We start from the raw sequence: 24,890 nt of genomic DNA on the forward strand, positions 1-24,890 counted from the left end.
TGCTCTGACTCATACTCCCCAGAACTGGTATCAGCCGAGCTGGCTCTGACTCGTATTCACCAAATGTCTACTCAGCCGAGCTTGCTCTGACTCATATTCCCCAGAATTTGTATCAGCCGAGCGAGCTATGACTCGTATTCACCAAATGTCTACTCAGCCGAGCTTGCTCTGATTCATATTCCCCAGAATTTGTATCAGCCGAGCGGGCTCTGACTCATGTTCACCAAATGTCTACTCAGCCGAGCTTGCTCTGACTCATATTCCCCAGAATTGGTATCAGCCGAGCGGGCTCTGGCTCGTATTCACGAAAAGTCTACTCAGCCGAGCTTGCTCTGACTCATATTTCCCAAAATTTGAATTATCCGAGCTGGCCCTGACTCATCCACAAAAGGTCTGCTCAGCCGAGCCTCCTCTATCTCATATTCTCCAAAATTTGAATTAGTCGAGCTTGCTCTGATGCATATTCACCAAAAGTCTTCTCTGCCGAGCTAACTCTGACTCATATTCACCAAAAGTTTACTCAGATGAGCTTGCACTCACTTATAGTACCCGAAATTTGAATCAGCTGAGCTGGACCTGACTCATATTCACCAAAACTCTACTCAGCCAAGCTTGCTCTGACTCATATTCTCCAAAATTTGAATCAGCCGACCTTGCTCCAACTCATATTTTCGAAAATTCGAATCAGCCAAGCTGGCACTGACTCATGGTCTCCAAAATTCGAATCAGTCTTGCTGGCTCTGACCCATGTTCATGAAAAGTCTACTAGGCGAGTTTGCTATGACTCATATTCTCCAAACGTCTACTCAGCCGAGCTTGTTCTGGCTCATATTCTCCAAAATAGGAATCGACGCAGCTGCCTATTATTCATATTCACCCAAAGTCTACTCAGCCGACCTTACCTTGAGTAAAATGTACCAAAATTCTACTTAGCCGAGCTTGCTGTTACTCATACTGTCCAAAATTCGAATCAGTGGAGCTGCTTCTGACTCATATTCATCAAACGTTTACTCAGCATAGCTTGCTCTGGCTCATATACCTCAAAATTGGAATAAGCCTCACTGGCTCTTACTCATATTTACCAAAACTCTACTCAGCCGACCTTGCTGTCACTCATATTCCGCAAAATTCAAATCAGCGGAGCTGGCGCAGAGTCATATTCATCAAAAATCTACTCAGCCGAGCTTGCTATGACTCATATTCTCCAAACGTCCACTCAGCCAACCTTGATCTGACTCATATTTCCCAAAATATGAATAAGCCTAGCTAGCTCTGACTCATATTCACCAAAATGCTACTCAGCCGAGCTTGCAATTATTCATATTCCCCAACCTTCGAATCTGCAGAGCTTGCTCTGACTCATATTTTCGAAAATTCGAATCAGCCAAGCTGGCACTGGCTCATATTCTCCAAAATTCCAATCATCCGGGCTGACTGACTCATTCCCACCGAACATCTACTCAGCCGAGCTTTCTCTGACTCATACTGCAAGCCTGCGTTGGCGCAGGAAATCACCACTTGCTTAAAGACGGAGAGATGTGTGTTGAAATTAGGGAGAACACAACGATGCAGTCGGGATAGCATAAACACGTGCTCCATTTTCGGCCGCGTAAGATATTGTCGAGCATTCGTGGAAACGCTACAGGCGTATTGCATAGTCCTCTTTCTGTAATTAAAAAAGAAAATAAACTTCAAACTTCAAATGGCATCACGCTAAATTTGTAGGAACCATGTAGGGTAATGAATGCCGCTTTAGGGCAATCGACTACTGTCGTCGGAGCCTGCCAGTATCCCGAGCTTAAATCCAACGAAGAGAATTCAGCGCCTTGCAAGGTGTCGAGAGCGTTATCGTTGTGTGGTGGATGGTACACATATTTTCGTGTTATCTTATCAAGACGGCGGTAATCAACGCAGAACCAAGGGAAAACACCTTTCTTTCTAAAAAGAACCATCGGTAAAGCCCACGGACTATTGGAAGGTCCAGTGACGCTGCGCTAAAGCATGCCGTCGACGTGCTCACTGATGGCATGACGCTTCTTGATGGAGACACGGTGCGGATGCTTCTGCAATGGCGTGTAGGAGATGGTGTCGATGTGGTAGCTGATGCTCGATGTGTGGCCCAGAGTAGGCTGAGCAACGTCAAAAGAACTAGAGTGGGCAAGCAGACAAAGATGCTGGGAGCGTTTCACGCAAGTAAGGTCATCGGCAATGAAAGGAGTGAATGCCTCAGGTGATGGTGGATCAGAAGTGGAAAGTGCACAAAAGTCAGTGAGCTCTGCATACGAAGCAACCGGCACGTCGGTAATAATCATGTCATCAAGGGGTTTACCATGGTCAACTGCTTCACCAAGCCTTCCTACAACACCTTCAATGTTGTAGGAAGTGGCTTGCAGACAACTGTGCAGCTGAAACCAGCTAACATTTCAAGCCAAGCGAAATGGATGGGAATATCTTGGCGGTTTAGGGAGAGTTCCAAAGGTGTGAAGAGGAGAGAGCCTTCGGGGGCATTGGCTCAGAAAATGGGAACGGCAATAGAGTACGGAGGTATTGCGATGCCTTCCCGAAAGACCTGCTTAGAGGAAAGAGAAGTGGCGCCGGCGAGGGGCCCATCACACAGAGGCGCTTGTTCGACTTCAAAACATGCACATTCCATAACGGCGTCATTTGGTGAGAGAAAGTCCTAGCCAAGTATAGCGCCATGAGAACAGGATGACAGAACCACAAACTTGACAATGTAGAAAAAATCGCTCAATACCGACTCTTTCTCTGTATTGTACTGAAGGCCGAACTGGCTGGGCGTCTACAGTGCGGAGAAAAAACGCAGAAATGGTCGTCGTAACTTTTCGCAGAGTGCAAAGAGGCGTTCGTTTAGTACAGCACGGCTGCTCCAGTACCAAGTAGCACCACTTTCCGTGAACAGTAAGGTCGACAACGTTTGAAGGCGGCAATGAAGGGCTTGTACAGATTTATGTCGACGTAATTTCTGCCTCCTGAACTACCGCGCTTAGTTTTCATCTTGCATGGGTGAAGGGCGTCGACCCATGCGACACAACGAGCGACGACGCGGGGGAGGTGAAGGACGTGCAAATAACGGGCGCTCGGCTGGTGGCGTGCTGAACTGCTGACTAAAATCGTCGTGTATATCTTGCTTGTTGGCGTAGGGAGGTGTCCGCACAAAGCCATTAGAGTGAAGCACGCGGCGGTGGCAGTGTCGTGCAATATGTGCAGCTATAATGCAGGCATAATATATGGGCCTGTTCTCTCACGTCCGCCAAGCATTTCCAAACGCGGAGGCAGGTCGGGTTGGCAGCGGCCATGCATGTATCGCAACGAGTGGTTGGCGCGGAGGCTGCGCGGCGACGGATGCGTGAGTGGGAGGAGCGGCGATAGGGTACTGCTGATGCTGCATTGGTAGAGCCTCGGCAACATCAATAACCACCGGAGTGTCGGGGCAAGCTGTGTAGGAGGCGGTCGTTCAGCGGCTTCTGTTGGGGCAGCTCAGCGAAGGCTATTAGAGAAAGCTGTCATGCAATTTTGTCCCGCACCAATGCTTGAATGTTTTTGAGCAAGGGGTGTGACCATAGAGGACGGCCATGGGAAAAAGAGGGTTTCGTCCTTCAGTGTTGGACGCCTGGTCAAATCTCGCTGCCTCCTCAAGTCGTCGTAACTTTGGCACAAGTTTATGCTCTCTGGTATGGTACGCATACTCTTAGCGATCAAAATTTGAAAAGTGGAATCGGCGATACCCATTAATATACGTTTGACGTTGTCATTATCGAGCATAGAACGATCCACATGTTTGCACAGATCTAAAACCACTTCAGTGTAACTGCTGAATGTTTCACCTGGTTGTTGGGCGCTGCAGCCTAGCCGCTGCTTGGCGTGCAAGGTGCGGACGGCGGGGTGACCTAAAAATTCAGCAAAAGTGGTTTTCAATGCTGACCGGTACTGAAAGTCGGCTTCGTGATTTTTATACCACAGGTGAGCCACGGCTGTGAGGTAGAAAATGATGTTTTTTACCTTCATGGTGCCCTCCCATCGATTGTGCAAGCTCACCCGTTCTTATGAAGACAGGCAGTCGTTAACGTCATGTTCTTCCGTACCGCTAAACACCACTGGATTTCTGTGCCGAGGAGCGCCAGAGCAGGCCACGAATTGTGGCTTCAACGTCTGCTAGATATAGTCGGTCATCACTGGTGGCAGAGTCCGTGACTGTAGTTCCTGGGTGGAGATTTTCTCGTAGAATCCGCAATTCCACCAATTGTAAAAGAGTTTATCCAACAGTTCACCTGATAGCGTCGAGCGTAATCGAGAAATCAGGCGAGCAGGAACTGTGGATGGCCGAGTGGCTCTCTGTCGCGACAAGCACTGTTGATCCGGCTGGCTCAATGGTTGCACTGCAGGCATCCTATTGGCGATCTGGCTGGCCTTGTGCGTGGGCTCTTCTTCGTTACAATTTAAACACAACATTAAATAATGACTGTGGGGCAAAATATTAAAAAAATGCTTACATCACTACAACTTCAACAATCAGAACGTAATACAAGCATATGCGCTAATAAGATACACAAGAATGCTAAATACCTGTAGAGATGGAATCACATTTCGGCCGAGTTGGCCGCCATCTAATAAAACGCACAGGGCAACACTGCAATGTGCCCAAGTATGATTGTGCCACTTGCCGGGTTCATGGGCGGCAGGAGAAACATAAACTGAACCTAGCAATTACCTCGAGGTAGCTGTTGCACGGATGCTGTTTCGTTATGCCACCCACCACTCAACCACACAAATACGTTCAGTCTGTACTTGGGCAAACTTTTTAATATATCCTAAATAATTAGCGTGGTCTTCTAAAAAAAGTACATGACACTCATGTCTGTTAGATTGCTATGATGCTACGTACGCAAGTGACTGCAGCTTCTAAATAAATTTCGCGATGTCGGCTTATACGCCTATTATAATATGCACATTTTACTTCTACACATAATCAGAGCAACCGCGCCGCGATGGACGAACCAGGTCTGCGCTAAGGTTGAAGTACACAATAGGAATTCTATTGCAAGTTCAGTAATCACGCAGGTCATGTGAGGCTTCTTTCAAGGGCAGACGTGAGCTTTCGTGCGAAATTTTCTGCAAGAATATGGCGAGGCGCAGCACTGCTTGTACAGAATTACGAGCAATATAAACACAGCAGTTCTTCAGAAGCTGACGCTAAGCACGAGAAGTGCGAGGCTTTCTGCCTTGACATGACGACTTCGCCGCTGTCGAATTCAGAATACTGCACAGGTCATAAGTACGGCTATATGGGTGGCTTGTCTTACGTGCGCCAATGAATTACAAAGGCGGCAGCAGGTCTATTAACTGGATTAAACGTCCTTTCGTAATTTCGTTGTAGCGCAGGCTGAATGACACGGACATAGGCAAGCAAGACAGCGCGACCACTGAACGACCAGCTGCGAACAGCTGTTTACGTCCGCCATGTCTCCTAGGACTGAACTTCAGGGACTGCTGCTGTGCGCTCCAAAACAAGTTTAAGCTTCGAAGCATTTTTAAATAACAAAATATGCATAATGTTTGCCCCTAATAAACACAGGCGAATAATATTGTGACACATTCTTTTTCGTTACAATAAAAAAATTATATGGCATATGCCGCAACATCTGCCCGCCAGCAACCGAGGGCGCTGCACCAGCCGCAGTGTTGAAAACGCACCCGTTTGAAGTGAGGCCTCTAAAAAAGCACATTGCCACGAGCGCCGGTGCACTGTTTTATTTTTCTTTCGCTCCAGTCGAGGCATGTGAAACAGACTTTAAGCCTCCCGCAGGAAGATCAGACAAATCCGTGTAGTAACCATCATTCTCATGAAAGCAGAAAGGGTGCAGTGCCTGAGGTAACTGTCTTTATTTTTGTAGGACAACGGTATGGAACTGCCGTATGTGTAAATGAACGAAACTACTATATATATATATATGTAAACAACTTCATTAAAGATTCGCTGTCCAAGTTCAGGAGGTCTTTAAACAGACAGAACGTTACTGCTAGTTCGCCTACACGTGAAAAGCAGCAAGCTGCCTCATTTAACAATTAATTCCAGTCAATATTCACCGCCGATAACGGTGTTTTAGGATCATTAGCGTGCTATAGTAATGAGTCTACACAACTTTCTGGCGCTCCGGTCATTAGTGTACCTGGGATTCTTTCTCTGTTGTTGAACCTTGATGGAAGAAAGAGTTGTGGTCCTGACGGAATTCCAATCAGCTATGCTGAACCAATCAGTGAATATCTCTACCTCATATTTTTAAGTCACTTCAGGACAGCTGCCTGCCCGCTGAATGGAAGGTAGCAAAAATTGTGCCCATTCACAAATCAGGCGGCGTAACGTCCCCGTCCAATTACCGGCCTATATACCGCACATTTACCTGCTTTAAAATTCTTGAGCACATCTTATTAAAATTTCTTAAAGAACATACTGGTACTAAAAACATCATTCACCAAAACCAGCACGGCTTCAGAGCAGGGTTGTCAACTGTTACCCAACTGGCAGAAATCTTTCATGACCTCGCAGAGGGAATCAATCATCAAAGTCAAACTGATATAAATTTTCTTGATTACTCAAATGCTTTTGATCGCGTGGCACATGCTAAACTGAATTTCAAAGTAAACAAAATACTTGGCGATGGTACCGTTACGAGGTGGATAGTCATCTACTTATCGGAACGCCGACAATATGTGCAATACAATGACCATGCTTCTGATATCGTTCCGGTCATTTCTGGCGTGCCGCAGGGCTCGGTGCTAGCAGCATTTTTGTTCATTTTATACATAAACGACATAACATACCACGTTGATGTGAAGGTGCGTCTCTTTGGGGATGACTGCGTGCTATACGGAAAAATAAACACTCAAGCAGACCAAATAAGGTTAAACACAGCATTGGGCAACGTCATAAAGTGGTGCAATACATACATACATGCATATATATATATATATATATATATATATATATATATATATATATATATATATATGCATGTTGCGATATCATCGAGCGATGCTTATGGGACGAGCCGCCGCGAGAACGATGACGAAGTGGGTCTGTGCCCTTGGCGCGAGTGAATGTCGGCCTGGCGCTCTGGCTCCAGTCCCGTGTAAATAGCCTGTAAATAGCCTCTTTCATCTGTGTCTTTCTACACGTAACATTCTGGTGGAGGTCAGCGATCCCCGTCCTCGCCACGGAACTCCAGAGTGGTCGGTACATCGAGCTTGTCACCATGCCTCCCGGTGACGAGCCCGCCTGTGCAACGGCTCCGGGTGGTCTGACAGCTCCAATCGTCACGGTTGCCCAACATCGCGACACTGGTGTGCTCTCTGGCCTGTAGGGACAGGACGTTGACGAATGGATCAAGCTATATGAACATGCCAGCGCTAATAACACGTGGGGCCCAACCATCATGCTCGCCAATGTCATCTTTTATCTTGGCGCAACCCCACTCGTGTGGTACCAGACGCATGACGACGAGATAAGCAGTTGGGACACTTTCAAAGAAAAGCTACGGGAACTGTTCGACGACCCCGTTGGCCACAAGGCTGTGCGAAAAAGGCTCTTGCGTCTCGTGTTCAGACATCAACAGAGCCGTACCTTTCATACATCTTCGATGTCTTGGCTCTATGCCGCAAAGCTGACGATGCTATGTCTGAATCAGATAAAGTGTCACATGTTCTAAAATGCATCGCCGACGATGCTTTCAATTTGCTTGTTTTCGGCAACGTCTCGACAATCGACGCCATCATTAAAGAATGCCGTCGCCTTGAACAAGCCAAGAGCAGGCGTATCACACACCACATCACGCGGCTACCCAACACCGCTGCTACGTCGACATGTGAGGGTCGACCGCGTCAGGCCACCACCTGTGACGACGTCACCCGTATTGTTCGCCGCGAGCTCGAGGCCGCCTGTTCGCCAGCTTTCTCCGCGACGCCTCCCGATCCGCCAGCAACCACGATTGCCGTGATTCAGGCCGGAACTTGAGAACATTGGTCTGAACTCCGTGTGTTCAACATCTCAACCCAGCGTTCCCCAGTTCTCTTCCGGCCCTCCTTGTGTACCACATCTCGCCGCAACCCGTCCGAATGGCGTAGCCTTGACAGACCACTCTGCTTCCACTGCTGTCACATCGGCCACGTCGCTCGTCACTGCCGTAACCGATGGCCACCGCCTCCTCGGACATACGCCGCCACTTACTACCGCAACTTTGGACCTTCTGCTCCCTATGCCACCCGCCATGAACCCACTGCCGCTGATGGCCCTGCTCCGAACCTTCGCTACAGCCACTCGCCCTCACCTCGACGCCATCAGTCTCGTTCGCCTCAACCCCGCCGCTTCTCTTCGCCGCCTATCGCCTCCCGGGCCCAGCCGGAAAACTAGGCACTGCAGCTTCTGGAGGTGAAGCTGCGTTGTCGACACTATCCTCAAATCTTCTGCTCACGTTAAACACGAACCAAAACCTTCTTGACGTTGACGTTGATGGCTATCCTGTCACGGCACTCATCGATACAGGGGCACATCTTTCTATTATGAGTGCTGCCTTCCGACGACGACTGAACAAGCTTCTTACCCCAGCGTCGGCACGCGTCGTCCGCGTTGCAGATGGCGGTACTGTGCCTATATCATCATCATGTGTACGGCACGTGTTAGCATCGCCGGCCACCACACTCCTGTTCTCTTCACCGTGATTGCTCATCGCCCCGCGACCTCATTCTCGGCCTCGATTTTCTCTCCGCGCATTCTGCTCATATTGACTGCACTGCCAGTACCCTTCGCCTTGAGGTTGCTGATTCTCGCGGAACCTTCTGACGCACCCCAGTGCCGCCTACGCCCCATCGGCTTTATTCGCCTGCCGCCAAAATCAATAGCCTATATTGAACTCTTCTCTTGTCACTCCTCTGCCCGACATTCCACTACAATATGACGCTACCGTGCCTCACAGTATACTTACTATTTGTGCGAACCGCACTTTCATGCCTATCTTTAAATGTGGATTGGCAAGCAAGTTCTACCGCAAGGTATTTGCCTTGCCAACGTTGATTGTCTCGGCGACCATCACGTGGCAACTTTATCGTCCGATACTTCTTGCGAGCTTAGCAGGCGCATCGTGCCAGCCTCGGCCACCGATCCCAAGATACAGAAAATGGTTGTGAAGGACCTGTCTTCTGCGCAGGCCGAAGACCTTTACAAAGTGTTATCGTCCTACTGAGATGTTTTCGACTTCGACGATCACCCTTTAGGCCAGACGCTGCCGTTCAAGCATCGGATTCTTACTGGCGATGCTACTCCTATTCAGCGACGACCGTATCGAGTTTCTCTGTGGGAACGCCAAGTAATTCGAAGTGAAGTGAACAAAATGCTCGACAAAAACATCATTGAGCCTTCTTCGAGTCCCTGGGCGTCACTTGTAGTGTTGTTTAAGAAGAAGGATGGCACGTGGCGCTTCTGTGTAGACTACCGTCATCTGAACAACATTACTAAGAAGGACGTCTACCCACTCCCACGTATAGATGACGCCATTGACTGCCTCCACGGTTCCAGCTATAGCTCTTCCATTGATCTTCGTTCTGGATACTGGCAGATTGGTGTTGACGATATGAACAGAGAAAAAACCGCGTTCATCACACCTGATGACCTATACCAATTTAAAGTAATGCCGTTTGGATTATGCAACACCCCGGCCACCTTTGAGCGTATGATGGACTCTTTGCTCCGAGGTTTCAAATGGTCCACATGTCTCTGCTACCTCGACGACGTCATCGTCTTCTCGCCCACGTTCGACACTCACCTTGAGCGTCTAACAGCTATACTTGATGTATTTAGAAAGGCGAAGCTGCAACTCGTCCAAATGTCGTTTCTGCCGCCGCCAAATTACTGTTCTGGGCCACCTCGTTGACGCTTCCGGAGTACAGCCTAATGCTGACAAAACTCGCGCTGTCCGAGACTTTCGGGTTCCGAAGACAGCCGCAGACGTTCGAAGTTTTGTAGGGCTATGCTCGTACTTTCGTCGTTTTATTCAAGATTTTGCGGCAATTGCTAGATCCCTCACTAATCTTTTGAAGAAAGGCGTACAATTCTCGTGGGGTACTGCAGAAGTCGCCGCCTTCTCTCGTCTCGTCACTCTTCTCTCCTCACCACCCATTCTAGCCCACTTCGACCCTGATGCCCCTATAGAATTCCATACAGATTCCAGTGGTCAAGGCGTAGGTGCCGTGTTAGTGCAGCGTCAGCGTGGCCAGGATCGCGTTATTGCTTACGGGAGCCACCTCCTCACCCCATCGGAGCGCAACTATTCCATTGCGAAACGAGAATGCCTTGCTGTAGTCTGGGCGGTTGCGAAATTCCGTCCTTACCTTTACGGTCGCCCTTTTTCCGTAGCCACTGACCATCATGCTCTCTGCTGGCTCTCATCGCATAGAGATCGTACAGGCCGGCTTGGTCGATGGGCTTTGAAGCTATAAGTATTTTCATATTCCGTGATCTACAAGTCTGGCCGACTGCACCAAGATGCTGACAGCTTGTCGCGTTACCCTGTTGACGACCCTGACTCCTCCAATATTACCAGTGCTGCTTGCGTATTCTCTGTGTCGCAGCTGCTTCATTTCGCCGACGAGCAACGTCATAACGCCTACATCAGAGTACTCATCGACTATTTTGAACACTCTCCGGCCGACGCTACACTACGCCTCTTCGTCCTTCGCGACGGTACTCTGTACCGCGTAACCTTCATCCGGACGGCTCTGAGTTCCTACTTGTCATACCTAAACACCTCCGCTCAACCGTTCTAGAACAGCTTCACAACGCACCACCCGCAGGACACCTCGGCGTATCTCGAACCTATGACCGTGTATGTCGCCGTTTTTTCTGGCCGGGCCTTGCCCGTCTCGTACGACGTTACGTCGCCGCTTGTGAACTTTGCCAACGACGCAAGAAGCCTTCCCAGCTCCCCGCCGGTAACCTGCAGCCGCTTGACATCCTCGCCGAGCCCTTGCATCGTGTCAGCTTGGACCTTCTCGGCCCATTTCCGAAATCCACTTCAGGAAACAAGTGGGTTGCAGTCGCGGCAGACTACGCGACCCGCTACGCCGTAACCCGCGCTCTTCCGACCAGTTGTGCAACTGATGTTGCGGACTTCCTCCTGCATGATATCATTTCTATTCATGGTGCTCGGCGTCAGTTGCTAACAGACTATGGCCGTGTGTTCTTAGCCAAAGCCATTGTCGACATCATGCATGCCTGCTCAATAGAGCATAAATTTACCACCTCCTACCACTCTCAAACGAATGGCCTCACTGAGCATTTGAACCGCACCCTTACAGACATGCTACCCAAATACGTTTCAGACGACCACCGTGACTCGCACCAGGCTCTCTCTACCTTATATCACCTGTGCGTACAACTCTTCCCGTCTCGACACTGCTGGCGTTTCTCTTTTTTGACCTCTTGTATGGCCGTGAACCGATGCTACCACTGGACACTGTGCTTCCGTCCACCACAGCATCAAATAGCGCTTATGCTCTTGATGCCATCGCCCATGCTGACCATGCTCGCCAACTTGCGCGCGCTCGTCTACAAGTCTCTCAAGGCAAACAAAAGCAACGCTAGGACTTCCGTCACCATGATGTCAATTTTGTGCCTGGCATCCTCGTGTTGCTTTGGTCACCATCACGTAAAGTTGGCCTTTGTGATAAACTGATGTCCTGCTACACGGGCCCATATCGCGTGCTTCGCCAAGTGACCGATGTCACCTACAAAATCGTTCCAGCCACACCCACTACGTCCTCTGCTGTGGCAACCAGTGACATTGTCCCCGTCGCCCGACTTAAACCCTACAACTCTCCACGCCCCTTGAATATTTAGCAGCACCGTGACGGCGCTTTTCTCGCCGGGGGGTAGTATTACGATATCATCAAGCGATGCTCAAGGGACGAGCGGCTGCGAGAACGACGACGAAGTGGGTCTGTGCCCTTGGCGCGAGTGAATCTCAGCCTGGCGCTCTGGCTCCAGTCCTGTGTAAATAGAGTGTAAATAGCCTCTTTCGTCTGTGTATTTGTACACGTAACAATATTTATGAACTTCATATATTGAAGCTATAGCAGATTTAATCTCGCGCCCGAAGGAGGTATGGCTGTGTTTATGCATGGACAATGCACGAGGCCGAGTGATTACAAACTGCTCAATTATTTTCGAGAACGCCACTGGCAGTGAAGCTGGCGTACATAACTGTATTGGTAGGACTTTTGTGTTTGCGATATTCTGCGCCTAATCTCGCCACTGAGGGCTCTACGAGAAGCGCTGTCACGAGTTTTCGTTTTTTTGAAAGTTTTGTTACCACAGACACCAATTCGTTGTAGTGACTTTACACATAGATAAGGGGCGCTTTAATATGCAGGGAGAACTCTTGTTTAACATCTATTTCCAGGAACTCGGAGCCCTGAGAAACGAGGAAATTCATCGCGGCCTTCCTCCACAGTACAAACACTGGATGAGGTATATCCTGTTCGCTGAGGTGGGTGGTCGTCAGAATCACGCGCTGAAAACGCGCTTTGCATGTTACCAAAGAAAATTGTGCAGATGCAACAATAATCTTTGAATCTATGCAAAGGCAGCCTTTTCTGAAGCGGTTTACCGAATGCTACATATTTGCAAGTTTCATTGTGGCATCTTTGGCGTAACCTAATCGGGGGCGCGTGCGCACGTGTTTACGCACTTCCGTGTTACACCATGCGTAACACTCGTCGATCACCTCCAGTAGTTAGTTGTTTGAAGTGTTTGGCAAATCAGCAGCAGCACCTAGTAGCCACGGCCAGGAAAGTCCGGGCGGGTTCCCGTAAAAAGGAAACTAACTAGGACGGGGAAGGAAGTCACGTAATGTGCTGCACAGTACGTTTCTTGTGTCGACAGCTCTGCTGTGCGTTTGTGGGAATGATTTTTTTCGATGTTACCATCGTATTTAAGAATTGCATGTCAACGAATTCGTGCAACGAATTTCGTGCATGCAATTTCGTGCAACCAGATGATACTTTCGGCTCCCAATCGGTTCCGATCTTTCATTTAAAATTTGAACGGTTCAGGTTTCCTCTACTGTGCCATTATAGCTTAAATACCTTTGAATTTTAATAAGAGCGCTGTTGTGCCTGCGGAAAGGCAACGAACTCAGCTGGTTTATGGGCTGAGCCGACAGAAAAATTTCAACGATTGGAGTGGGAAAATACATAATGAATAATGTAGAATTTCCTTCTCTAACTTTCGCGATCATGGTATCTATTTATGGTAAGCCTCGAAGGCAATGGTATGTAAAGACAACTTCAAACAGCACTTTGTTTCCGAGACATTCGCCGCCAAACTTGGCACTCAGAGCTCCCAATTTGGCGTAAAGGCAACCGTACCATGTGACCCACTTAAATGCTTATACAACACCAGCTTAGAAGACGGCTGGAGCTTAGAACATGGACGCATCTGCGCTCGGCAGAGAAAGGGCGACTACACTTTTTGCCCTGCAATGGGACACGCGACATGCTCGCTTTTCTCAACAATTCCACTTACGAATGCAAAATTAGCCTCTTGATTCTTGAATTTGGTGGTTAGTAGGCAGAACCAGAAGCAGTTCAGAAAAATCCGATAAAATGGAGTTGTGTGCGAATGCGGCTGTCTTCACCGCCCTCGAAAATATTTATTATAGCCGCAAAATGTAAATAATCAATAGCCAAATTTACGGTATTATTGCACTTGCTAACTAGTTCACGAGAACCCATTTTGCGAAAGCGTACATGTTGAAGAAGCATTTGTGCACCACAGCGATTTTAAAAAATTATGGACCCTTGAAAGTTGAGGGCACTACATGTTGGATGATAGAGCCATAAGAAAGGTAGTAAACGTCTTCTTTCTGTAGTCAACGATCTGGACATTATAAGCACGGTGACTTACGCGAGATGGTTTTATTGCACAACAAGCTAGTGCAGTTTCTTAATCACAATTATTATTTATGCATACCTGTTGACTTCGAAGCAAGTTCAGTTAGTTTGGTATACACACTTTTCTTGTTTCTGCCGGCAGAATGTAGATGCGGATTATTCATTGTGATGATCGCAGTATGCGAGGTTAAACAAAGCTATTCGCAATGTGGGACCCTGTTGCATTTTGTCTCCTTCAAATGATATCGCGTCATGCTACATCGTGTTCCGGTGTGTTGTACCCATCTTTATCGTTCGTTGAGATCAATCAGTGGAAAAGCACAGCTGACCGACAAGTTATGTTCATATGTATGCATGTGTACGATGGCTTTCTGATATAGGCCACCTAAAATCCCGTATGCATTGCGCAGTGTTGGTAAGCTAGTGAGAAAGTCCCAAGTTTAGCGAGTATTAGTGTCCTTAATGACAAAATTGACTTTTTGGATCCTTAGCAAATTTTCTGGAATGATTGATGTCGTCGTAAACAATCAGGGGGTTTGTTAATGCTTCGTTCCCATTTTATCCCCTAAAAAGGATATATGCACCTGCATTTGTCACGACGTTTAAGGACACCGTAGTGCTTAATAGTAGTGAGCCATCCTCCTTTCCACTATATCTCCTACCCCCCCCAGCCCCCCGAAAAGATATACGTGTACACATTTGTCAGCACTTTTAAAGGCACCGAAGCGCTTCACAATGAATCATCCGAGAGAACCAAAGAAATTGCTTTTTCCCACAAAAAACCATCCAAAAGTTTGATAACGTTTGAAAAATTTCGGCGTTGTTTTCCCTAATCATGTTCCAGCGATGCACTCAGCACCACAGAATTCAGTTTAAAGCTATAAATAAATGATAATAACAAACACGTCTAGCAATAATTAAAGCACAAACCAGACACGGTTTCAGGCAAGTCGTTGTCATCACCATCACTTGGTGGCTTTGCTTTAAAAAAATGAGTGTTTTGCATCGCGAGCTGACTGATCTGTCAGAAAAAGAAAGTTATGAGCACGATTGTTGTGCAAAAGAGTGCGAACCTTTGTTAAGAAATAATTGCACTCTGCGTTTTCTATGAAGGCTGCGTGCCGCCAATACCAAGAAGAGCCTTTCTGGTGGAATACTATCTTCGTTTATGGAATACCACCGAATGCAGAGTAAGTACGCTATTCTTGATTACGTAAACTATGATGTACAAACTGACATGCTAAAAATTGTAGCAAAGACACTTGCACATTTGAGGAGCAACTCGATTAGCGTATTATGGCGATCCCTTGGTGTATACGCTATATCAATATCTTTCAAAATCGGCAGCAACCAATTAACCTAGAAAATATCGTGCTTAGTATTCATTTGAATGTAAAGAAAAATAAGTATCCTAGCGGTTTCAAGAAGTCAACAGAGGGAACGCAGATTTTAAAGAAGGATTTTGTATGGGTTAGGCTCATGCTATTGCGGTGTATGGCTGGCGTAAAATTGATGTTTCGATCGAGCTGCGCATTACAAATATAGTTTAGTTTGGTACATTAGTCCTGTAGAAGCCCGCAATGTGGAGGCAAGTACATAAAGGGTAAAAATTACATTGGTTGAACGCGGTTAAACCATGTTGGCCGAACAATAGTAGGGTTTTGATTGCTCTGCGAAATGACACAGACGCTGCTCGGCACCGTCAGCAACTACTGCACCTATAATTGCACCACAAGGCAAAACGCAGATGCTGCTCGGCGTGGCAGCTGCAGCGAGCGAATTTACCTACATGCTGCGGTCGCTTCAACGCGAACAAAGCGTCAAAATGATGCAGAAAAAGACTTGACTTACCTCGCGCATGGACTCCAATTCTGAATGTTTGAGCCAGTGGTGCACCGTCAGGTCACTCAGAAGACAACCAAACTTCTTCTCTATGTGGAAAAATACGTTCTTTCATGCCCTGGGCACCACATAGTAGTGCCATCCAAAAACTTCTTGCAGGTCGCATAGCCTGTTTGAGTACGCGAGTCACTTCAGACACATGCACAGGGCTTCCATGCTGATGTGATTACTTCCTTGGCACTCGTGAGGCACTCCAGTATCTGCAGGGCATGTACTAGTAGTGTAAAATCTGCTTTCTCAAAATGTAACCGTTGTCTAAAAGCCTGGCTCAAGACTGGATCGAGGTTCAGCAGGCCATTTCGTGACACATACACCCTACGCTGCGCCTCTTTTGACGCAACATGAGAGCCCCCTACGTTTGTCCAACTGAAGTACGCGAGACATTAGGGGTCCCAAAGAACACTGGAGCACACCATGGTTTAGGAAAATCGCAACACTTACCACACGGCAGGACAAAAAAATCACAGACACTTTGTCAGGTACAGAATGATACGTTTTCCGAGTGTACGTTCGTAGTACGACTCGTATGCGGCTAATGTGTGCTATTCTGGGAAGGAATCACGATAGTACGTTCGAATTGGCTTGGTATGATTCTAGATAATGAGTGCCTTTATTTTTGTATATCAGACGGCGCAGTAAGCTTACGTACGTAGGCATTTGACAGTACTAAAAGCCCTGTCGTGACACACGCAGCTACGCTTCGCAAAGCGCTTCGTCATGGCGCACTACTAAAGCTGTCTCTTGTCTGTAAGGCGGGCGCCGCAGGAGGCGTGTGGAAGACAAAAAGAGGAGAGCGCGGGAAGGCGTTGGCATATCGTGATAATAACACGAACACTAATAGCACTCTGAGCGACAAGACTTCTAAAGGCAACGGAATTAATGTCCTTCAGGATATGGTGAATACGATCCTCTTCTGCCATGTCACTCAGAGTGCGACGGCAGTGAGCCGGGGCCTCTTAAATGTAAAAGGTGTAAGAATCGTCGGCTTCCTGGAAGCGGTTAGCGAGCTCGTGCTTGGCTACGTCGGAGTGCTCGCAGACGTGCCGAATATCTGACAGAGCTGCTCAGTAAATGTTGACTAACCAGGAAAGTCGCGTTCATTGTTGAAAAACTCCAATTTACCGGCCTCCCTAAGGTAGCAAGCAACATTGCGGAGCTTGTGTGCCCCCTCCCAATGGTTGTAAGTGCTGACCCTATTGATGATACTCTTACGCAAAATTACACCCTTTCGATGCACAACAATAATCGCGATCTGTGTTGCCCACATTTCCTTTCCTTAACGCAGTGAGCCCTGTACTTCCCAGTAACGAACGGCATGCGCGTTATCAGCATGCCATAGCATTCCTGATAGGAAAGTAGCGGGCGTGGCGTTTTCAAGAAAGGAACGCAAGCAAGCCAGATGGCGATTATTGTTGTTTGGCAGAGATACACCCGAAAGGGTGTAACTTTGCCTAAGAGTGCACTCTCTATAGGAAAGACCTATCAATCCACCGTGGTGGCGTTTCTATTCTTGGGAAAAATTTTCCTATGAGCCACAATATTTATATAGAAAGCGACACAACTGCACGGGGACAGTTCTATTTTTTTACCCACCTGCTATTGACCCCAGTGTCATGCGCAAGTTGAGGAAAGTTGCTTTAAGCACGAAAATGGCTGCATCATTCTTGCTACTGATATTAGTTTGCCCGACGTTGGCGCGGCTTGATGGTAAATGTGTATTGAATTCAAATACATCTATATACTGTGAATTGTTAAGGTTGATCGATGCACTTGGTTTGGTACAACACGCACGCCACACTACATCATGCAACATCATTTTTATTTGTTGTTGAGCAATACTCCTGATATTATCAACAAACTGTGAGTAATACTCAGTAATAGTGAGCACAATGATGTCCTTTCTAACTGAGCTAACTATAAACTACAAACATGCAACTTAAAGAGAGCCTTTTTGCCGAAGCGAACTATTGAGAAATATTTGCGCAACAGAAAACATCTTTTTTGTTGTTTAATTTACTGCGGATGACAAGACCATGGACAAGTTATGGTCAATATTAAAAGAGCGAATTACTTGCCTCAGTCAGCGTTATGTTCTTATCATCGTGAGCAGTAAGCTAAAACACGGGAAGAATCACTGGGTAAATGGGCACCTTATTACCATAATCATGAAACGTCGAAGGGCTTACTTACTTTACTGCAGAGGTAAGTCTGCGTCTGCTTTCAACGCATGAGGTGATCTAACCAGATTGTACACCTTCAAACTCAAAGAGGCTAGGAAAAAATACTTTGAAACCTTGAATTCTGACTTCAGAAGCTAAAAGCGGCTTTGAGTGTATATGAAATGCAAGAACTCGGCCCAAATTTGTTCATGGTGGGTTGACAATGACTGAAGATCGCGACCAAGCTACCGTCTTGGTCAACATCTTTCACTCAAGTCTTTAGACCTGACATTCAAGTTATAGTGAAATGTACGCGAGAGGAGCATGTGCCCATGAAGCAATTGAAGCTGTCGCTTAATGGTGTAGTTAAATAGTTAGAGCAGAACAACTGGCCAGGATGGTACTTCGCCCAGAATTCTGAAACTTTGTTCTCAAGAAGTAATACATGACCTTGGCCTAAGGTACTCACTAAATGAGGGTGCTTACCCTGAGGAATAAAAAAATTGCTAATGCCACGCGAGTTCTTAAGAACGGTTCAAATCGTGAGGTGTTTGTTTACAGGCATATTTATCTGACGCAGACTTAATTCAGATGTCTTCAACGTGTGTACTCTGCCCTAGTGCATCATATTAGTTTAGTTTTTTTTACACCGGTGAACAACACGGGTTTAGAAGAAATTAATTATTAACGTAGTCAATTCAATTCTACCGCAACTTCGTAGTTGTTTAGACTAAGAGCCACTGGATGGCTTGTTTATAGTTTTCCAAAACGTGTTTGATTCAGCAGATCATCCAGTTTTATGCAGATATTGACAATGTGAACATTAACGGCATCAATGCCGAGAGCCAGTGGGGATATGCTAGTCCAGGTGCGACAAAATTAGAAACGCCCACCAAGCTTCAACAGAAGAAACTTCCTCACGAGAACAGGAATTGGCCTCCCTGGTGCAGCATTCGGCCACTACCTCCCTCATGACTACTACAATCAACCCATGACCCTCAGTTCCCAGCAGCTGCGGAGCACCCCACCAATGCGTTGGTCAGATCTGTAACGCAGCAAAGGGTGCTAAGAATCTCTGAACCCGGACAGGCCACCAATGGAAACTGACCCTGCACACGTTTAACACCTGAACTGTATTTAATGAACCTAGCTTAGCAGGACTCTTTGAGGATCTATCAGGCATTGTGTGGGATATTATTGGCATTGGTAGGGTTAGAAGAGCTGGTGAGGCTTAGACAGTGCTGACCTACGGCCACGTCCTCTGCTATAGAGGACTCCCAGATAAGAAGCAATATGGGGTAGGATTCCTAATTCCTAAGGACATAGCGCTACAGCATTAATAAGAGGGGATCAGTAGTCGTAATAAAGCTGATTAGGAGGTATAGGATAAAGGTAGCATAAGCCTACGCTCCAACCTCCAGTCACGATGAAGAAGAAATAGAACAGTTTCATGGAGGTGTTGAATTAGGCAAGAGAAAATTGCAAACTCAGCATACTGTAGTCATGGGTGACTTCAGTGCAAAAGTGGGGGAAAAGCAGGCTCATTAACAAACAATTGCCAACTACGGCATCGATTCTAGGAAAGCTAGATGTGAGATGTTGGTAGAATTCGTGGAAAGGAATGAGCTCCAAATAAGGAATACCTTCTTCAGGAAGCTTAGCAACAGGAAGTGGACCTGGAAACGCCCTAATGGGGAAACAAGAAGTGAAATAGATTTCCTACTTTCTGTCGATCCCAGCATAGTGCAGGATCTGTGTCAGGTAGGGTAAAGTGCCCTGGTCATGGAATAATGAGATCTAGGATTCACCTGAATATGAAAAGACAAAGGGTAAAATTATTCAACAAGAAATAGCTCAGCCTAGACGCATAAGGGTAAAATCAGACCAAATCAGCAGGTATGGTATGGTATGATGAACTTTATTCAGGTGCTGAAGATCAACCCTTAGCTTGACGCAGGCGGCTCCCACGTCGGGACAGTAAGGTTTGAGCTTACTGCCACATCGTGGGCGTTCTGGATGGCCTGCACTTGGTCTAAAAGAACTCCCACTGTGGAGGACTCACCAGCAGTCTCCTTGTCACAGTCTATGAATGACACAGGACGCTGCCAAAGCAAATTATCCAGAGTAATGATGTCAATACGCTCCTCGCAATTGATTTGTATCTCTCTTTCTGGATATAGCTTGTTAATAAAGTTTCGACACAGATAAGTTCTTGTCTGTAACAATCTCAGAGTCACCATTTGAGCTCTATTGAGCTAAACGTGTGGCACTGGGAATTCCCTTCTATTCGTGTAGTAATGCTTCGTGGTTTCACTATATGTAAGTAATTTTTCCCTGTTCTCCTCCTGTATAATATTATTGGTCCTGGTCGCGTAGTGCACGGATAGTAAGTCCTGGTGCAGCTGCGTTAGCCATCTTGTCCAAAATAATCCGAGATGGATCGAGAGACCCCATGTGTGGAAGAAACCAGCGGATTTCAATTCCTTGACTGTCCATTTCACCGATTAGCTGGGTAGCCCTTTTGGTTACGTATCCTTTGGTAAAGTGTCAAATAGCCATCTTAGAGTCACTGTAAATTCCCGTCCATTCATTATTCCTCAATGTCAATGCTATCGCTACTTATTCTGCGACTGTCGTCTCTTAGTCATGATTGTAATAGCATCCCGAGAAAGTCCATCTGCATCGACTATTGCTGCCGTAAAGGCTGTCTTTCCTGTGACCTATGCAGCATATAGAAAAGCCGCATGTTCTCTGTCATGTTCTATCTCTTGCAGGAGAGCTTTGGCCCTTGGCTTTCGACTTTCTAGGTTGTGCACCGGCTGCATATTTCTGGGGAAAGAAGTCGCTTAGATTTTCTCTCTTATGCTATCTCTTAGTTCTACTGTGTCTTCACCTGAGATTTTGGATTCGGTTGGGAACCACCTTACGTTTTCGAGTATTGCTCTACCTTACCTTGTTCCAGAGAGCCTCTCTGTGTAGGCAATTTGCTTAGCTTCAATTATCTCGACTATTGTCTTGTGGAGCCCTAGTTTCATAAATTTATCATCTGACGTGTTAGCTGGCAACCCCAGTGTTCTTTTGAAAGGCCTTTTATTTTATCTTTTCAACTTGTTTAGCTCTGCCTGTGTCCAACTGAGCACCCAGCTACATATGAGAAGTGGCACAAGGCGAAAGCCTGGCACTCTCTGGACCAGCCTCGTGGCACTCTCCTTTCCCAACCCTTGGTGTCTATTAGTGATTCTCTTTAGCAATCTTATTACATCCGCAGTCTTGCTTGTGATGTGTTGTATTGTTCATATGTTTGCCCCGTTCACCTCCAGGAATAGCGCTAAGACTCTGATGGATTCCTACTTGCTTAATAGATTTGCCTGCTTTCGAGTTTAGTACTAATCTGGGTTATTGCTCGGGCACATGTCCCTTCCGTTTTCTATCCCTTCTTCTGTTATTGAGTACTAGGAGTTCAGACTTATTAGCAGAGCATCTGAGCGCTATGTCTTCTAAAATATCCTCTACCTCATAAATGCTCTTTCGAAGTGTGTTTTCCGTGTGTCTCATACTTCCTACAGCAGTCCACATAGTGACATCGTCTGCACAAATGGTAAAGTGAACGCCCTTTGTCACTTTTAATCTCTTTGCCACTTTTGACATGGCCAGGTTGAAAAGCATGGGTGACAAGACCGGCCTTTGGGGCGTTCCTCTGTCACCGTGATCCATCTTTGATTTAATACCACGAATTCCCCCGAATCTAAGGTGAGCTTAACGATTTCCAAGAGAGGTTTTAACCACTTCCTAGAGCTTCCTGCCCAATCCTAGTAAGGAAATGATTTCAAGTATTGGTCTATGCTTGATTCCGTCAAAAGCTTTTTCGACATCCGACGCCAAGAGAGCTCGAGTGTTCTTTGGTTTCGCTAAGAGCAGTTGGTGTTTGATTAACAACATGGCATCTTGGGTGGACAAGCCTGGTCTGAAACCAATCAGATTATACGGTAGCATGTCATTGTCTTCCACATAGTTCGTTAACCTGTTCAATATGACATACTCCATTGTCTTCCTTAGACATGATGTTAACGAAATTCGCCTGAGGTTATCCAAGTTTAGTTGTTTAGCCGGCTTTGGTATTAAGACAGTACTGGCCATCCTTCGTTCTTCTGGATATACCCCATGTTTCGCTAATACAATAATGTATGCGGTCAGATATTTTATGGATTCGTCATCAAAATTCTTAAGCAGTCTGTTAGAGATGCCATCCGGGCCTGCTGCTGAACTACTATTTAAATCACAAAGTGCCGTGCCTACCTCACTTTCTGTGAATTCCTGATCCATATAGTTGTATTCTATCCTTAAGTAATCGGGATAACTTACATCGTGGTCCTTTTTCCTGAGAGGCAAGTATTTAGCTGTAAATCGCTCCATTGTGCTCTCTGTTCTTGCAGTTTCACTTTCCTGGTGCACCAGCTTCGCCACTGCCGCACGTCTATTCGATGTAGTGCCTTTTTTATGGAGCAGATGCCTGAGCAGACTCCAATTGCCTCCATGTTTTATCCTTCCATCGACGGATTTACACACCTCATCCCATTTTTTCTGCAAATATTATGCGTGCTCCTCGATCTCCCTGTTGAGCTGAGCAAGTCATTTCCTAAGTCTTCTGTTGAAGCGTTGTGATTTCCATCTTTATAAAATCAATTGCTTCGCTTCGATAAAAATGGCAATTCGTTTCACCTCTTCCTCTGTCTCCATACCCTTAGTTGTTGCAATCAAGTCGTCCCTAAGCTGAGCCACTCACTATGGTAGTCTGATGTGCCCCTTTCTATCTGTGTCTGCTTTGTTTTTTTATAATTTTTTTTCTAACTTGATCCCATCTTTGTCAGCGAAGTGCTTCACCTCCACTCCAGCCATTTCTACCATTATGTGCAGTATATAATGGTCGCCCCTAGATCCGTGCCAGAGTTGATCCAGCCTGCCCTGGGTAAGTTATAGGTGAAGGATAAGTGCGGGGTAGTGCCCCTACACGTGGAAGTGCCACCCCTAGTAGGCGAGGCTGGGTCCATGATAAGAGAAGGGCCTGAATCCATTATAAAATGCCAGGTCCCTACCCTTTCTTACTACTCCAGCGGTAACGCCAAAAGTGGTGTGGGGTGTTGAAGTCCCCTCCTATTATGAGGGGCGCATTTTCGGCTACCTCCATGGCTTTATTAAAAATTGCCCTGAAGCTTTGCCTCATCTCTCTGGGACTGCTATATACGTTGAGGCAGAACAAGCTTCGCACTTTACATCTGTGCCTTTTTACGACCGTTTGTACCAATATGTATTTTAATTTACTCGCCCCTAATTTTAAATCATGCTCTATGTAGGAAATGTTCTTGTCAATTAGGGTGGCAATTCCTCTGCCTGGTTCCTTGCCTTTCCAGACAGAGTTGAAGCCGAACAGCCTGATCTCCTCCGCTGCAGTTTCCTGCAGCAGTATTAATTTCGGCCTATTTTCACTGGTTTTAATTATCTGTGCTAGTGACGCACTTTTTTGCTGAAATTCTGAGCAGTTCCACTATTATTGCCATTATTATTGCCGTTAGCTCTTCACTTGCCAGCTCCTGTCACTGTTCTATTGACTGTACCGCCTACCGCTCCTCGGAGTGTTCTAGCGCTGTCAGCTTCCGAGGGCACGTATTTCTCATCCTCATGCTGGCCCGCCTTGTCCAAAGGTATCCACCGATTCGCGTTAACCTCACGAATCCGATGATGTGCGGTCCTGCGAAAATTGCCTTCAGGATCGTTCAAAAAGACGGAACCGATACGGGGCACGTCCGCTCTCTTCTGCTTCTGCTTCCTCGTCCCAGAAATTAGGCTGGTACTCGTAAGCAATTAGGTAGCCTTAGAATAGAGAGGTGAAGACATAGTGGTAATGAATGAAGCCATAATAAGTCTGGCTTCCGAAGCAGTAAATGAATTGTGAGGTAAGGCAACAAGGTAACCATTAGGTAAGCATTGCCATGTAACGAAGGACCCAATAAAGAAACGACAAAGAAAGAAAGAAAGTGCCCAACTTAGGGGATCAGATAGAATTCTCGGAATGGTCAAAAGTGATCAACAAGGCGAAAGTAATGGATATGTGACATTCTAGCGTGAGGAATACTAAGGAAAGAGTAAAAAATGAACGCAGCATGAAATCAGTGAGAATAAATCTTGGCTTAGGGCAAGCCAATATTTATGCACTGAAAGATAAGCACGACAATATCATAGCAATTTCGAAGATTAGCAGCCGAAGAATTCTATACTGACCTGTACAGTACCCACAGCAACTACGCAACCTGCATTCGGAAGAGTAATCAACAGGATACAGAGGTTCGTCTATAGCTGACGATGAAGTTAGAAGGGCCTTGCAAGACATGGACCTGGTAAGCGCGGCAGGAAAAGACAGAATAACAGTGGATTTCGTCAAAAATGGAGGATATATCCGTCTTGAAAAGCTTGCGGCCCTCTATGCGAAATGTCTCACGACTTCAAGGGTTCCAAAACTTGAAGAATACAAAGATTATACTAATCCACTAAAGCAGAGACGTTACAGAATTGAAAAATTACAGGCCCATTGGCTTACTTTCAGTATTGTATAAAATATTGACCAAGATATTTTACAATAGAATAAGGGAAACCCTTCAGTCAATCAAGGGAAGGGGGTGGCTTCAGGAAGAGATGCCCTACAATGGATCACATCCATGGCATTTATCAGGTAATCTAGAAATCTGCAGAGTACAATCAACCTCTCTATATGACTTTCATAAATTATGTAAAGGCATTTCATTGAATATAGATGCAAGCCGTCATAGAGTCATTACTTAATCAAGGAGTAAGCGTGCCGTGGTACGAGCAGTGGCT

The 24,890-nt window shown here is 46.4% G+C and overlaps 1 protein-coding gene across 9 annotated transcripts in view; it reads left to right on the top strand.

The window, feature by feature from the left end:
• LOC135918500 (uncharacterized) overlaps window positions 1-24,890 on the top strand; it is a 349,800-nt gene that overhangs the window by 324,160 nt on the left and 750 nt on the right. For all 9 annotated transcript variants that reach the window (XM_065452107.1, XM_065452109.1, XM_065452112.1 and 6 more), the window contains 2 exons: window positions 12,468-12,554; window positions 15,073-15,149. In XM_065452107.1, the coding sequence (XP_065308179.1) occupies window positions 12,468-12,554; window positions 15,073-15,149 (164 nt within the window). The remainder of the gene's footprint in view (window positions 1-12,467; window positions 12,555-15,072; window positions 15,150-24,890) is intronic.

The sequence above is a fragment of the Dermacentor albipictus genome, chromosome 7 (assembly GCF_038994185.2).
Source record: "Dermacentor albipictus isolate Rhodes 1998 colony chromosome 7, USDA_Dalb.pri_finalv2, whole genome shotgun sequence".
Taxonomy (NCBI): Eukaryota; Metazoa; Arthropoda; class Arachnida; order Ixodida; family Ixodidae; genus Dermacentor; species Dermacentor albipictus.